Source organism: Drosophila elegans, unplaced genomic scaffold (genome assembly GCF_018152505.1).
Source record: "Drosophila elegans isolate 14027-0461.03 unplaced genomic scaffold, ASM1815250v1 contig_208, whole genome shotgun sequence".
Lineage (NCBI taxonomy): Eukaryota > Metazoa > Arthropoda > Insecta > Diptera > Drosophilidae > Drosophila > Drosophila elegans.
This window is the reverse complement of record NW_024545578.1, coordinates 10,387,214-10,404,630: the sequence shown is the minus strand read 5'-3', so window position 1 is coordinate 10,404,630 and position 17,417 is coordinate 10,387,214. Positions and strand designations below refer to the sequence as shown.

The 17,417-nt window shown below is 37.1% G+C and overlaps 1 protein-coding gene across 2 annotated transcripts in view; it reads left to right on the top strand.

The window, feature by feature from the left end:
• The first annotated feature begins 817 nt into the window (after window positions 1–817).
• LOC108146678 (adenylate cyclase type 5) overlaps window positions 818–17,417 on the top strand; it is a 39,857-nt gene continuing 23,257 nt past the window's right edge. The window contains exons 1-5 of one of the 2 annotated variants that reach the window (XM_017272730.2): window positions 818–1,026; window positions 4,922–5,148; window positions 13,872–14,122; window positions 14,493–14,747; window positions 16,349–16,460. In XM_017272730.2, the coding sequence (XP_017128219.1) occupies window positions 13,901–14,122; window positions 14,493–14,747; window positions 16,349–16,460 (589 nt within the window). In that variant the 5' untranslated portion in view covers window positions 818–1,026; window positions 4,922–5,148; window positions 13,872–13,900. The remainder of the gene's footprint in view (window positions 1,027–4,921; window positions 5,149–13,871; window positions 14,123–14,492; window positions 14,748–16,348; window positions 16,461–17,417) is intronic. The other variant, XM_017272731.2, reaches the window with a different exon arrangement.

Below are 17,417 nucleotides of genomic sequence, written 5' to 3'. Positions count from 1 at the left end.
TATTGTCGCAGTCCTGCGAGGTCCTTGTTGCGTGATCCTGGTGGGTGTGGGTCTCAGGTCTCAGGACTTAGGTCTCAGGTCTCGGCCCACTCTCAATTGATTTGTTGGCGCTTGTGGATGGGTTTTATTGTTTTCTTTACGTGTTGGCGCTTGGCATACATTTTCATTAACCAATCTCGAGAAAGTTTTCCTCTTACCTGCGGCGCCCTTTTCTCCTGACAAGTTCGAGCCAGTTCAATAATTCAACAATTTTCCAATTGGCCGTATAAATATTTGAAAACTTTTAAATGTTATTGCTGTTCGGCGGGGTGTTATTGCGTTGAGCCTAAATATAAATGGGAATTTTATGTTTCCGGCGGTTGCTGTTTCTGAATTTACTTATGAATAATTCAATACGAGAAAACAGAAATTGCTTGCCTACTTTTACGCGCAGTTGAAAAAAAAGGAATCAACAAGTGGGTACAATTGGGTGGATTCTTTGTCTGCGCGTTCTTTTTTTCCCTTGAGATGTGAAAAACAAATAAAAATCGAAGCCGAAAAGCTTCAAGTGCAACGCACTCTACCGAGTGTTGTTTTGTTTTCTGTTTTGTTGATGGTCATAAACCTCAACAAATCGGGGCCAAAACAAACACCTGTAAACAGTATCTGATTGAAAGAATCTACCATGTTTCGTTGAGTGTTGAAGGCGGGAAAAGCTTGGGGGAAAAGCCTGCCGAAGCTTTGGCCATTCAACATTCGACGAAGCGACGACGAGGAAAATCGTATAAAAGCCAACCGCCGAGGAAAATTCAACTTAGTTGCGGGTTTATTTTTGGCGAATGCGAACGGAACGGAATCGGTGGAAAATGCAGCCGGGCTAAAGAAGACAGTGCGAGCAAGTGAGATAAAGATATTCGGCCGAGCAACAGTGAAAAGCGTTTGAAGGGCCATAGATACAAGATAATGCCCCATGGAGCAGTAGTCCTCCTCTCCGCCAACCGATATGTGAAAATCACCCAGTGAAGCCAAAGTGAAAGTGTGTGAAAGGTGAGAGAACGAGGCAGCATGTGTGATAATGGATAAACAAAACAACTCTAGATAATAATGCAAAGTATCAAATTCTTTAAAGCTGTTTTGGAGTAAAACCATAAAACGTTGACTCAGAAATTGAAATAACTAATAAAAAACATTTAAATTATAATATCATTATTATACCAATAAAATCATTTGTTTTCGTATAAAATATGTTTATTTTGATCTATAAAACTTTAAGTAAAAAAAAACGATCAGAAATGTTGTTCGTATAAATTTCAAGCAAACGGAAAATCAAAATTAATTGAATTTGAAACTTTGTGTAATAAAAATAAATAGTTCTAAAAACGTTTAAAACATGTACTTCTGATTGCAAAATAAAACTCAACTTAAAAAATAAAAATCTTTTAAAATATGCAAGTATTACTCAATGAGTAAACTTTACGTGAGCACACAAAAATGACCAGCCACAAATCATTTGTAAATATAAATCAAAATTACCATAAACAAAATCCCTCTATAAATAAATATGAACTCAAGGAATAAATCAAAATTAAAAATTAATTAAGGTCATAATAAATAGCAAAGTAAATTGAATAACCGAAATAGCTGTAAACCAAATTGCCTTGCGAATTCCACCGAAAGAAAACAAAATTTACACACTTAATTTAACCGCACAACTCTTAACGTTTCTCTGCCTTTCGCAATTAAAATGCAATTAATTTGGCAACAAATTTGCTGTGTAAAGAGTTAAAGCCGTCTTCGAGTGTTGCCTCTAGTTGGACATTTTGCAATTTCATTTTCAATTGTCATTCCATTAATCCTATCTGAACTATACTGAATAGCAGTAACTATTCAACGACTAGTTGGCTTAGCAGCTCCATTGAATTGCCATCCGCTTAAAATGCATTTTCCATTATTTTTCCTGCCAAAGGGCTTCTGTTGTTGTTTGGTATTTGTTGTTCGCCTTCGTGATCCTCAGCTCAGAAAAGTTTATTAATAAAACGTTTTGCCTAACAAAGCACAAAATGATAAAATAAATGCGATGCGGACAGGCAGCTTAGAGGGGTTGAGGGGGATTTTGTGGGTGGTTGGTTGTTTAATGTCATTGTCAACGGATTTTCATAGATTGGTAAAGTAGTTTACGGATTACCCGTGGGTCTGGAAAGGTCGATTTTTTTTTTTATATTTTAGACAGATAAACATTTGATTATTAATCATTATTAAACTCCAATGAACTTTTTTTGGACAAGAATATAAAATTTTGAAAAATATGTAATTTGTAAAAAATTGTTATAGTATTCTAACTATTTTTCAAGCTTACAAAACGACCTGGTAACATTGGCTCTAAATCTAAATTATTAACCTTGGCAAATAAAGCGAATATATAGCTTAAAGGAATTTTCTGGCATGAAATATGGTGTCTATTCCCGCAAAAGTGTGAAATCAAAACCTTCTACTAGCAATTACAAAAATGAAATATTTTTTTTTAAGTAAAATACGATTTAGAGTTCCGTTTGTATGAAAGACTTTTTAAAGTGTTTTTGCCTGATTCTATTCAAATAACTATAAAATTATCGTATTCCCATTCGGAAACATGGTTTTAAGCGTTCATAGTTTTGTTAATTAAATTAAATTAATTTCATAATACTTAAACTATTTTAATAAAATTCTTCTGTATTAATCATTTCAAATACCTCTCCCGCTGAGTACACCCAATGTCGATCAATGCCATGTGTCAGCGTGCATCTTTGTGCCTGTGGCCGTGTGTTTGGCACGCTTTTTGTGTTTATTAATAACAAAGTAATCAGAAATTGTAATCTCCTCGCGAAGCGTATTACATCAGTAATAACAATGGCAACATTGAACCGCCAGCCCGTCAGCCCGTCAGCCCGCCAGCCCGCCGTAACCCCTCCGCCCATTTCAATCGCAACACCCCCTGGCTTCCCCCCACCGACATTCCCATTCATTTGGCGATTTCAATGCGGGTTTATCTTTGCCGCTTGGCTGTCTTCACGGGCTGCATCCTTGAATCCTTGGATCCTTGATTCATTGTTGTTGCCGCCGCCGAGCACGCTTCCGGCTCAAGTATCTCTGTTTTTGTTATGATTCCCCCGCAGTGTATATATTTTCATATACTTATTTTCTATAGATTTGCTGTATATTTCTGTTTTTATTATTTTCTAATTTGACGCTTCATTTGTCCACGAATGATTTCGTTTTATTTTGTTCCCTAACTGAAGGGAATTTTGTTATTTATGTGGATAAAGCTGATTCATTTTCTGTTTGGATTATTATTACTCATTAACCGATTAATTATTTTACTATTGTTGTTTTATTTTAAGGCTAACTTTTTTTTCTGCTCTTAATAGTATTATGTTTAATTGCAATAAAGCTTATAACTTTGCTGTGTTCGTCGGAATTTTTATTTTATATTTTTAAGTATTTCTATAAATTACCTTAAATTCAATTTTATATTAAAATAGTTCACACATAACCATTGAAAGGGTGTTTTATGTTTTGGTTCTAGAAAGCCTCATCTACGTCTAGTTGTTTTCCTTTTGTTCTTCCTGTTTTCTAATTTGACTTCTGCTGGGCGCTGATTTGCGCTTTGATTTTCGCTGACTGATTGGGATTTAGTTGATGGGAGCGTTAAGGGACGAGGGCTGGATCGGAGGCCAGGGAGGGATATCGGGCTATGTCCTATTGATGACTCGATGGCGTGTCTTTATGCCTCTCAATCATTTTGTTTGGCTCGGATTTGTTATTTGTACACATGCCTTTTTATGTAATTTCACCTATGTCAGTAGGGGATTTTTTTGCCACCTGCAATTTCTGTTTTGCCAATTTGCCCATTTCGTATGCAAATTGCCAGCCATTTGGTGTCAGTCTCAACACGATTTGACCCGTCTTCCCCTTTTCATACCGTTTTAGCCACTGGGTCAAAGTAATAAAGCAAACAAATTAATTTGATTGTTTTCACTTGATTCGCAGCTATTTGACCCTTCCAATTATTTCAGCACTTTGTCTAGTTTTCTCGTAGTACTTTCTCCATTAAATGTAACTAAAAATAATAGATATCAAATAAAGTTCCCTGTTTTTATTTTGTTAAGAGTTCATATGGCATTTTTACGTGTCTTGTAAATATATTCTTAAAAAAATGAGATGAGTGTTTGAAGCAAAAATGTGTGATTTATGTTTTGTTTTGGATTTTCTTCTTAAAATTAGCATTGCAAAGAATTTTAAACAAGTTTAATTAGGACAATATGATTGTTATTAATTTTATCAAGATTGAAATGGTTTCTAGGAAAGAACATATTTTTTAGTTTTTATTAGGTAATGCAGAATTGAATAAATAAAAATTTATTTCATAAAATGTACAATTATTTCCACAAATTACTTTAATATTGCGCAAAATATTTCCTTGTTATGAAGTCCTTGACTTTTAATCGCTCTTTAATAGACTTCTTCCATGTCTTTTTCTATTCCTGCTCCAATTTCACAAAATACCAAATCAACCTTGTTTTGCAAGAAAATTCCCTATCAGCATTTTTGTTATGGTGTTTTGGTTACAAGCTTTAAAGACCCTTTTGGCCGCAGAAAATACATAAAAAACGAACTGTCAACCATAAAAATCTCGTACAATCAACAACATCAAGAACAACAACAATCAGATGGCGACTACAACAAATCAGTTTAATTTGAATTTCTTTTTTCCTTTGGCGCGTGTGTGTGAAAAAAGAGAAAGTTTTTACACAGTTTATTTTATCAAGACCTTTTTCCATCGCCCACAGTAAACAAACACAAAGTAAAGAGTAAGCTATTGAAAGGGGCCGAAAAGGGCAAATTAAATTTGAAATAATTATTTGAAATATTTTTCCTTAAAACGGGCATTTCATTTGGTATCCAGACAGTTCGTCGTTAACAAAAATGCGCACATTTTAAAGTTCAAAATTTGGCAGTGAAACAAAGCGAAATAAGGGAAAACAAACAAGAAAAAATGCGAGAATTCTTCAGATGTTGTTCTTTAATGCATACGAAATACTCAAATAAATTATCATCAGCCTAATCAACATCAGCGTTATTATCAGCAGCAGGAGTAAAGGAAGGGAGGAGGAAAACTTTTCGTCTCGTAAGGTATGTATGCAAAATTGCAGGAAATAAATTGTGATTTGTTCCTTTTAATATAACCAAAACATTAAGTAACCTGTGGAGGGCGGTTGGGGTTGTCTTTCCGATTCGCTTGCTCCTTTGTGACTTAGTTCATTCATAAGCTGTCTGCCACTCTAAGCACTTAATTATTTAATTATCATATGCTGAACGTCACACACACGGGTTTGTCCAAAAAGTAAAAGAGAGGAGTTTTTCCGCCAACCAGCACTATACTTTCCCCCAAGTTAACTTCCGTTTGCGTAAATTTTAGTAAGCTCATACTTCTGCCCCAGACTCTAACCCTTGGTCACTATTCCGTTTTTGCCTGCTTCCTCCTGCGGTTCCCAGTGCAATGTGGGCTTTGGTTTACTTCCATTTCCGTTGTACGTGGCGTATGCGTAATATGAATATTTTTGTAAATTATTAAGTATACGTAATGAGATAGTAAATTTGGTCCCCAACCACAGGCAGGTAGTGCGGTTTAGTGTCAGAGATGAAAATTGCATATGTCTCCCGGGTGGGCGTGCGTGTGTGTGAGCCAGCAATTAGTTAAACACGAAAGTTTATGCCCCATCGGAGGAGGAGTTGCGCACTTCCTGTGACCCCCGACCTCCTGTAGTTACCCGCCTGCTCTCTATGACCCCTGATCTCTTAGGCTCGTCTTGGTCTTAATGGGGATTTATGCTGGCTCATCTGACTTAAGATATGCTCGTTGGCAGGCAGGTGGGCCAAGTTCTAAGTTCTTTGAGCAACTTTGAGCAACTAAATGTCCTGGTGCGGCCAGAGATGGCCTTAAAAGTTTCTCTTCGGGTGTCTCAGTTATCTGGCAGAAAGAGAAAACTTTATGGATTACAAAGAATTTATAATTGAAGTGGGTGTGATGTGAAAACGTTTTAGGAAATCGATGGTTCAACGCAAATTAAAAACCCATTTTAATCGAGGACTTCAAAGTTAAAGAAAAACTTTTGCTGTACTTAAATATCTTTGGAAACAATTTCAATTATTTTCTTTAACTGACGCTCGCCCTACGTGTACGGCACTTAGCTCCATGTTCCATCTAATCTATGCCTAATTTATGTGAACACATTACTAATTAGTTTGAATGTCATTAGCCCAAACCTTTACACGCATTTATTCGACTGTAATTCATAAGATTTCCATAGCCAAATGTGTGGATACTCTGCCTTGGAATGTGCAAATATAAAATACCTGGACGGATCCAAGTAAATAAAACGTTATGAACACACATAATCCATTACAGTTAATTTAGAAAATAAAAGGCATTTGTAAACCTGCTTCGACAAGAGTTTCCTATGTCTCTTTACACAGCAGTGTATGTATCAAATTACTTACATACACATTCAGATGTAGCCACGTTGGTCATCTTTAATTACTAATTGAATATTCGTCTGGCATCAGGCATATATCTTCAACCTTTAAAAGCCAAATCCAATCAGCTGTTGAGCGTGTTAATTTATTCATGGAATTCTTTTTCTTGCTCTCCTTCACTGACCTACGGCGCTTCGGCCACTGCACTCCCCTTTTTCCCGAAATCAGCCTGATTAGTTAGAGAAAAATCCTCTTTTGTTTGCAGTCCACGCACGCATTCGATGGAAACTTCAAGGGAAATACCCCAATCCCCAATCTCCGATCCACAACTCTAGCAGCTGAGCCATGCGTTCAATATGTTTTCCGTTCGTCCGATGCTTTCTTTTTTGTTTTCTAATCTGAGACCGTTGACCATCTGAATTTGCTTTAATTCCCCGGGCATCCTTTGACACATGAGTTGGAAACTGTGAGTCCTTGGACTTTCCGCACTTCGTTGCTGAGATACAAACATATAATACAGAGTTCAAGTTCAACTCAATTACTAAAATACAAAATTCAAGTTATACTCAATTACTTGACTTGGGCCATGACTAGGCCTTTTTGTGTGTTGTTAGCCCCAAAGTTAAGAGAGTACTCTTCTTTTCCGGGTGCAAATTGTGCACCTGACTCTATAAAAATTGTTTCGGTGCGGCTTTTCCGGTTGCCAAATTAAACAAAAAAAAAAAGAACAACGAACCGAAAACGATTTTCTGTTTACTCAGCAATTGTCCATGAAAATGCACACAATATTTCCAATATAAACGCCAAAATGCAGCCAGATACGCAAGAATGTGTACTTATGTCTGCCATATAAACAATCATAAACTTCGTGATTTACGCACCATTCGCAAGCATCGAAATGCAATCGAACGGAATTCGAATTGCAATTTTTTGACTCTAATCAAAATGCAGTTCGCTAAATAATGTGAGCCAGTTTATTGAAATGAAAAAGAAAAACGTAAATGAACGCGATGTAAAATTCCTGCAAACTGGGAAAATTTTATTATTTAAAACTGGAGAAAGCCAAGAATTTTTTTTTTTTATGTTTTAAAATCACTAAATAAGGTAAACGTACGGACAAATTTTGTTTTTTAAACATGTTTCTTAGTCAACGCTTTTATGTGTAAGGAAAAATAAAATCATATCATAATCATATTTTGTATTGCCTTTTTGAACACCTTTTACCATCCTTTGAGAAATGCGTTTTTGGTTGTTGAGCAATCAATGCCTCGAGAACTGCCTTCAATGGTGACGTAGGCTGAGACAGCGAAGGCGAAGGTTTCTGGGTCCTGGCTGGCTGCCAAATCGGCACTTGACATTGCCCAGTGACTCGGAGGTCCTCGGAATGTTCCAAGCGCCGAATGACCAGAGGATGGGCCATAACCAGCCTGCTGCATAATTTTAATGAAATTGCAACCGGCTCACCAACAATAAACAGGCATGGGAGGACCTAAAGGGGCCCTTTCTGAACCGCAAACTAAATAAGTATGCAAAAGGGCAGGGAAACACTGGTGACTAAAGCCTCACGACGGCACAGGGCTAAAGTCACCGGGCCAAGAATCGGCCAGGAACTGTGAGCTCTGGGCCACAAGAGCACATGGCACATGGCTCTAAGCGCATCGCATAAAGGGTAACGGATAATGGACTTAAAATAAACAAAGCCAACGGCAAAGAAAAGCAGACGAACAAAACAAGGGAAAACAGAAAATGGCTAGAGAGGATGGAAAATCGGACAAGGGAAACTGTTTTGCTTTCAAGCCGATGTACCCAGTGATCGGGAAAATATGCAAGTGGATCCAATCTATTGGCTTATTTCGGGGTAACTAAACAATGATAAAAAATGAAATAGTAAAAACAAATATCTCACATTTGAATTTACAATTGTATATTAAAGCGTTACGATATTAATAAATCTTATAAAATATATATTAAAATAAAACATGAAATCATTATATGAAATATAATGTATATTAAATTACATGGTTTAATATAAAAATTTTAATTAATGTGGAAAATATAAGATTTTAAATACTTAAGTCAAATATTTGGACTTACTACTTTTTTTTAACAGCTTAACAATAAAATCACAAATACATGAGCAACTAAAGTTGATCAGAGTAAAGATAACTAAAAAGAATAAGACATTAGAAAATTTAGTTTTTGCTTATATTTGCTTATCATTTTCAAAACCAACTACTGAGTACCTACTTGTCGATCACTGCCTTTATGTATTGATGTTTCTCTTCACCGCTCAATGCACATCATCAACAATGAAGGACTAAAGCTATAAACTGAGAAAAAACGCTTGAGGAAGCGAGAGGGTCGATGTGGTAGGGAGATAGCATCTAGGTTCAGGTAGCACGTGGCATTCATGCGCTTGGTTTGGTTAACTTGGATCATGTCACAAATTAGTAAGTCATTTTGCCATCTTGTTTACCCATTTAGCTGCCTGAAAATTATTTTCCGCTTAGCCAACTGCTGCTGTTGGCACTGAACTTTCCCATTTCCCATTTCCCCTTTGTCACTTTTTTGCTGGACCTCGTCCAATGCCTTTTTGTTCGAGTTTTATTACGATGCTCTTGACCGGTTTTATTGCCTTCAATATTTCTTGCATATTTTGGCCACAACTCATTCAACATATATATGGGTTCTGTCTGGCATTTGGCTTTTGCCCCGTTTTCGGCTACGGCTTTTGGCTTGGGGTTTGTTTTAACAAATTTATAAGCTAAACAAATTTATGCTCGTTGCCTTGCGCTCCCCACTAGCTGTATTAATTATGAATGTTATTCTAGCCCATTCTATTTCAACCGCACATGTTCATGTTTTCTGGTTATGCGTAAAATTCCCTTTCCATAAAATAAATTCAGTTGCTATTGAGAGAATTTTTATTGATGAGTTGCTAGACCTTGAGTGGAATTTCGGGAAAGAAATCCAAATAAATGCCTGATTGAGTACTTTTTTAAAGCAAAAAAAAAAAAAAAAAAAAACAGAACCAAATGAGGAATTACCCATATATTTTTAGGATTTAGAATTGGAACTTTTCTTCAAAAAGTTATATAACAAGATTTTATGAAACCTTTTTTTAGCTGTTCTTCTTATCAATTATTTTGGGAAACTCCTAAACACAGTTTTCCTTTTAGGGGACATGTTAAATAACATTGTGAGTGTCTAACTGTGTTTACCCTTTGATTAGTCAAAAGCTTTCCTAGCTCACCTTGATTTATGTTCACTGCCAGGTCCAATTTTGGACTCGCACAAGCACTTCCACCTATTTTCTAACTTTTGGCCCGGCTAATAAATTCGTTTGGCAATGCAAATTTCCTACCGAACAACACCTAAATTCGTCAAATTAAATGCAAACATTATACAAAACGCCAAAAGATGACTATGCGTAAACAAAAAGGCAGCAAAGACCAAAAAATCAGGAACAACAACAAACTTCAGGCAGCACATGGCAGCATAAACATTTTGCGGTGTCTAAAAATAAATAATCTACACTGTGCAAAAAAAGGTTTCTAGAGTTGTGTGCACAGTTTTTAACTAAAAATTGTTGTTTTATAAGATAGTTGCACATAAAAATGATCTTGAAATTAATTTATGATTACTTATTCCTTAAATTAAACCCGTACTTGAATTAAAGCTGATTTTTTTCAGTACTTTTGTTGCGTGTATTTATGAGTGGGAAAGTGTTGGTCGCACGTGTGTTAGTGCGTGAATGCTGCCTTCACTTACTATATTTAGAGCGAACTTACCTAGAGGCTGAAACATTGGTGGTTAATTGGAGAATGGGTGGCGGAGGTGGTGTTATAGGGGGTGTGTGTGGGTGGGGGGAGGGACAGTGCGTATTGCCAAATGCCAGCAGCTGTTCTGTTGCCCGGTTAATGAATGAATATGCATGAGGAGGAGACGTGAAAGAGACAGCAGACAAAGCACTCAAACACATTCTTGCGGTAGCATAAAGGTGCTGTTTTTTATCCATTTTTTCATGCACAAATATTTCATATACGGAAACAAAAAATAAACTATCCTAATTAACTTATTTAAACACGAAAAAATTGACTTTATATGTTTTTAATATCAAATCAAATTTTAAAATTAAAAAATAAAATCGAAAAAAAAAATTTTTTTAAGTACCAGGTACTCCATAGTCTGGACAGTTCCTTTTCAATTGAGTACTCCTCCTTATTTTCCATTTACACATGTCGCGTTTTTGGCGAGGGTGTGGGCGAGAAAAAGTGCTGCCCTCATTAATTTGCCTCGCTTATCAAATTGGTTTTGTTTTTATTAATTTTTGTTTGCTCGAAGCTGGCAGAAAAGTTTATCCTGGTGTTGTTGCTCTGCTTTCTTGTTTTCCCTGCGATGGTGTTTTTTTTTTTTTTGCATGTACAATATTTGCCAGACCATTAGCGCCATTAACATAATGAATTGCCATTGGACTGCGGCATCGATAGAATCGAAACGGATCGAATCGAATATAACCGAGGCGATAAACCATTGTTTCCTGCATGCCGAAACTGTTTGTTCGCCATTTACCAGGTGAGGTGTGTAAATATACTGGGAGTGGGGACAGTGGAACGATGACATTGATTTAGTGGGAGTTTTCACAGCTCTTGTTGTATTAGAAATGCAAAGAAGGGATAAACGTATGAAGTTTATATGAATAAGAGTGTATTGGGGGTTGCTAAAGAAAAATGTAGATTAATTTCATATTTACTAAATACATATTTAGAATTAAGCTGTAATTATAGGTTTGCAGAAGACAATTTTATTATGACACCTCTATGAAATTGAGTAGTAATATAAGCAAGGATATTCCAATGCCACAATGATTGCTAATGATTGGCAAACTGTGCACAATGATAACCAATTTCTCTTCTTGGACTTCCTGTGATTAATCATATGATTTAGCATTCCAAAATTATAATTTGTGATTGATTACGTACTCAGCTGTTGCCTATTATCCTCAGAGGACCAAACAGTTCAAGCCAATTAAATCCGTTTGTATCCTGCTTTCTGTCAGCACGCTCTTCACCGTCGCCTTCGATTTGGAAAAGTCCATGAGGCAGGCGTAGGAAAATGCAAAATAGCTTAGACTTAAGCCACTGAGTGAATGATTCCTGACGGCAGCCATAAGTGTCCAATGACAGACGATGACGACATTTATGAGCTTTCGTTAAAGAGGCTTTTCAATTGCCAGGGCAACGACTCCAGGGAAATCCCATCTGCTTTTCTTCCCTTGAAATTGTGTTTTCATTTGTCGATTTTCTTTATAACCACGATATTGGGAAAACTTTGGCGACATTTAGTAGTATACATAAAGTTGTCTTTTTAGTTTAACAACTAAGAAAACTTTTCCTAATTGATGCCAGCTTACTAGACTTTTCTTTTAGCGAATTTCTACTTGAGAATCTAAAATAAGTATCAATTGATCACTCTATTTATTTTGTTGCTGCATAAAAACATTTCAAAAGCTCTACGTAAAGTTAGTTAGGTGTCAAATTGCACAAACTATGACCTTATTCTGTTAATACCGCTCGAAAAATGAAAATATGTATTATAATCAGAATTTAGAAATATTACATAGTTTATGTTATGAGATAGTTTATGTTATGAGCTTCAGGTTTTTCCGCTTTCTAATTCTTTCAGCTTGGCGGGTGGCAAAAATGTTTAACTTAATGAAAACAAAATACTCTGAATGCCAAAGTGCGCGAGTTGATTCAACAGAATTTCCAATGAATTTCTTGAGTGAATTTAAGCGAACTGTTTGTTTTGTTACTCGATAGGTTAATACTTCTGCGAGAACTATTTGCCATCTTATTTTTAATATTAATTTTTTCATTTAATTTTTCGATGAAATTTTCGTTGCTGAATTTTTTTATATTTTTTGGCAACAGCAAAACAATTTGTTTATAGCACGCGGAGCGTTGTGTTTTTGACATATTTATGCCGTTGGCCAGGCACTTGTGTTCGGTCTGCTTCCCAACCGCTCTGCCGCCCTTTTGCCGTCCGCCACGCCCCCTTTGCCCTGTTCGGGCAAAGTTGTTAACGCCGCCTCTGGCTAAAAACAAAAGCCGACAAAAGGCAAAAGACGGCGATGATGAAGACGAGACGATGAAGAGCCAAGAAGCCGGCGAACGACCTGTGCCTGAGCCCAACTTTAAGACTTTCCACAATGGAAGTTTTCCCTCAAACTGCTTACTTTCCTTTTATTTCCGATTTTCCCGCACCGTTTCTCACCCTGCTTTTGTTTTGCAGTTGTCTGTGGCACAGTTTTGTTTGGTATGCTAATGAAATCGGGCAGTTTGACTATAGTGGGACGGCAGGCCATGTTTTGGTAGCTAAAATTAAACAAATTTAGATAAATGGTTTGGAAAAGTATTTGTTTATATTTAGTCTGTTTTTACATTTCTTAAACTCCACTTACTAATTTATAATTAATAGTTATTGAATGAAGAATATTGAATACAAAATAATTTATTAAACTAAAGACGCTTCTACGTTATTATATTTTGTTTTTGATATTTGTTATGTTTCTTTTTTACGTTCAACAGCTTATACCTTAAGAAAGAACAGAACAAAAAATGAGTCAAGTGAAACGATGTTTTTTCTTTATTTCACATTGTCCTAGGACCTGTTCAAGTTAAGCTCCATTTGTTTGCATATTGGAAACAATGTTTGCAGCATGTCATAAATATAAGACTATCTCTGCTTTCAGTCTCCCAGCTCATCTGCAGTATTTCTAAGATAATCTCCTTCACTTTAAAAGGGTATTAAAACTTCGCTTGATCGCTGATAAATTTCTTAGCATTTTCTTCCTCCGACTTTTTGTTTCATTCGAAAATTTAACAAACAATCTGAAGTTGTACTCGTTCTGGCCCTGCCCATCTCTTTCTGTTTTGATCGGGCCTTGCGTGTCTGGCGAGCATTTCGTGAGACTTAAGTGGGCCGGCACCCAAAAACAAAAGACCAAAAAAAAAACGAAAAAACCTTAAAAACGCATATATGTATATATATATGTATGTATTTATGTATGTACATATAGAGAAGTGGGCGCTGGGGGAATCCGAAAAGTAGATACGATATATTTATTGGCGGCGTCAGTTTGCGATGCTTTTTTGCGGGGGCGGCAGTTTGCTGTTTGAGTTGCTTTGTTTAGGGGTTTCCTTCTTCTGCCTTTGCTTGTGCAAAATCGAATTTATTGTTTTAATGCCATTTTCTGTCGCTGTCGAGCGCAAAAATTGGCAATTTGTTTAGAAATTAGCGCACTGCCTCTCGTTCTTTGTGCCTCTTTTAGCATGTAAAATGAAAATCAATTTCTTTTCCCCATCTCCTCGTTTCAGATTCAGCGCTTGGGATTCAAGGAAGTCCAATGAGTGGTGTGGCAGGAACGGGAACAGGTGGCCCAGGTGGCCAGGGTGGAGTGGGCGGTGGTGCCACCCACATCTTTCGGTCGCTGTCATCGGAGAGCCAGAAGCGGGAGTGGTCCAAACGCCTCTCCCTCCGGGGAATGCGCCACGGAATGGGCGGCAGCGGAGGAGGAGCCGGAGGAGGTCCTGGCACTGGAACTTCTGGCCTTGCCAGCAGCAAGGAGGTGAGCTAATTGACCCCAACATCCATAAACACAAAATCATTGTGCAATAGCTAACTGGGGAAAAGGAAAGACTCTACTTTAAATAATGGATTTGAGTTTTTAACAATTTTAAAAAGGTAATTTCAGAAAACTTCCATTTTTTGTTAAAACCCGTAATAAAAAAGTATGTATTTGAATTAAAAATAAGCTTTTGATATATTTTAATATAAAGTAATTACAAAATAAAGCTTGCGCTGATGTGATTTAAAGTAGGGTTTTGAAATGGTGCGCTACCAATATGTTCTTCAGAATTATTGATAAACAGGGATATTCATAATTGGAGATGTTCTTTCCATTAGTGTACTTACACTTTCATCATTTAATTTTGCAGGAGAGCAAGCACAGAAAGTTCTTCAGCCGCTCGGCCTCCCTGCGACAGGCGGGAAGTGGGGGCAGCCAGCAGGCCTCCATGGAGCTGCATGTGCCCGGCCAGGACGGAAAGGGAGGAGGAGTCTCCTCGGGAGCGGGCTCACCGCAGACGCAGACCCAGCCGTCGACGCCCAAGAAGTCCAACTGGGAGGTGATCGAACATTTCAATACGAGTGCCAAGGGAGGCAAGGCCATGGTTAGCAGCAGCTTAATTGCGGTGAGTTCGAGGGGGCTCTGGCATCAATTAATTTGCCCGTCTAATGGACGGAACGTCGATGGCAGGCTGCCCATCCACATCTACATGTACCCATCTCAACTCCACCTGTTGTGGGACTTAAATATTTAATTCAATTGTGCCGCAAATAAGCCGGGCGGAGCTAAATTTAAATAAATTTCATTGATTACTGAAGTTGCTAATGGGAAATGGGGAAGGGACAACAAACATTTTACTTCGCCCTGGGAAATTTATTTAAAGTCAAACAATCTGGCACAATCAGCAAGCCGACAGCATGTCAGAATACTTTGCTTTAATTAAATTTATTGTTTTATCGAAATCGATGCCGAAATTGTGCTTGAGGGAAAAGTCCACCGGCAACATGAGAACTTTACAAATATGCTCAACATATTTGTGTTTTATTTAATATTTAATTACTGATAACAAACTAAAATATATTTTATTAACTTTTTAGTTACTTGTTTTTCCTTTTAAGTTATTGTATTTTTGCTATACCGTTATCCAGAAGAAGCTTAGTTGTAGAAAAATGTATAAAATAAAAGTGCAATTTAATTAGAATACGTTTTTATAGTGGTGAATAAACTAGTTGCAATGTGATGTTCGTTTTATATATGTACTTCCATGGAAACGTAATGAATGTAAGCTTTTACTATCAAACGAGTTTTTAAGTTTTATATATGTTTCCTCTCTATAGTTTTTATGAAACGTTACTCTATACAACCGTGTTTAATGCCAACTAACAAGTCATGTCCTGAAAAACGCATACACTCTCACACTCGCAGGCAAGCACCCACACATGCATGGCTAAGCTGACATGCACAGGGGGCCACTTAGTAACTGCACACGTGTGTGTGCGAGAGTATTTCTATTTGCGTTCGTTGTCAAGAGTCAATTGACAAAGTTTAGCAAATTGAAAAGGCAAAAAAAAGTGAGAGGAGCGAGGAAAAAAAAACATTTCTGGCATTCAAATGGGCGGCAATTTGGTTAAAAACGCCGCGGGGAACCAAACACACTTTCCCCTGTTTGTGTGTGTGTGTGTGACGATGTGATAGTGTGGGTGCGGGTGTGCATGAGTGGGTAAAACGTTTAGTTCAATTGTTTGCGGGCCACGCAAAAAATCATAGCATACTTACAAGAGCCATATGAATTTTTTATGTAAATACAGAAATGCAAACATATTAAATTTAAATTAGTCTTAAATTTAAAAAATTCAGTTGATCAGTTGAAAAGGGTAATAGGTAACTACCACAAAAAAGTTATATAAAAATCCCTTGTAACAAGATAGCTAGGCGAGAAATGTTTTTCGCAATCCTATAATTAAGTATTTGTAATAAGCATTTAATTGACATTTTCCTTTTTTTTTTTTTAATTTTAGTGCAATAATGCAGTTTTATTGGTTTAATTATACACATCACTAAAGTGTTTTAAACTTGTGCAATAAACACCAATTTAAAAGTTTATTTGTCTAGATACAAATAATAGAGTTGGCTTGTGGCTATCGCATAATTAAAATATGAAATGAATGAAATTTCATGCCTGGCAGCGCTAATAATTATATAATTTCGCTCATTTAACCCCATAAGGCTGGGATTACGCGCTGCAATATAGACGAATCCATGGACTCCACCAACTCCAGCTCCACCTGCCACAGTCCCATGATCTACCAACGTGACGAGACCCAGCTGTTGCAGCCAGGTAAGAAAAATTGAAAAATGTGGGAAAAATCTTGGGTAATAGGAAAGCGCTTACCGCTGCTAACGGGGCTACTGAGGGTCAATAAAAATGCCAACATGCTCACATGTCTTCCTTTGTGAGAGAAAGCCCCCACACTTTCCCCAACCACACCGCTCAAAATGTCACAAGTTGATTGTCATTGTCATATTGAATTTGACGAGGCTATTTCGCAGTCTCGTCTCCTTTTTCTCGTCTCACGTTTCCTCGTCATTGGCATTTCACTCACATATCGCCTTTTTCCCCCTTCAAGGTTGCCTTGGTCCCCACACCCACCCATTTCATCGCCCCAGCATCCATCAGACCACCACCCAGATTTATTTTAGTTTGTGTTTTCCGTGAAAGAGCCGAGCCAGACTTTGGTTTTCCTTGGCTTCGATAGACATCTGTATGGAGCAAGCTGCGTAGATTTCTGTGGAAATTTACATAATCACGTTTGGCATTTATTTATTGATGCATACAAAAACATACCCCGAGATCCATTCCATTCCATTCCTCCTCTCCGTGTTTTATGGTTGTTGTTTTTTTTTGCATTGTGGTCAGAGCGCGGGACAGTTGAATGATTTTAATATGCCGATTTGGCTGACGTTCTCCATTCTACAATAAAATATTTTATGGCTTTGTGTGCTGCATTTGAAATCAAGGTCTCCATTCACAGGGAGAAAAATGTCAGGAGCATTGACGATGATGTGCCACACACAATGGCTGGCAAATCGAAAATGTGTATAACACGTTAAGCGAATGAATTGTACTCGATGACACAATGGCTCAGGAAATATGTTTATGTGGGTGAAGAGGTGTCTTGACTTACTTCGTTACGTTTTGTCGCCCAAAAAAATACATATGATGTGTTCATCAAGTTAAAAAAAAACTTTAAATAGTTGACGGGTCATTAGATGAGAATGAACTGAATGTTAAGTT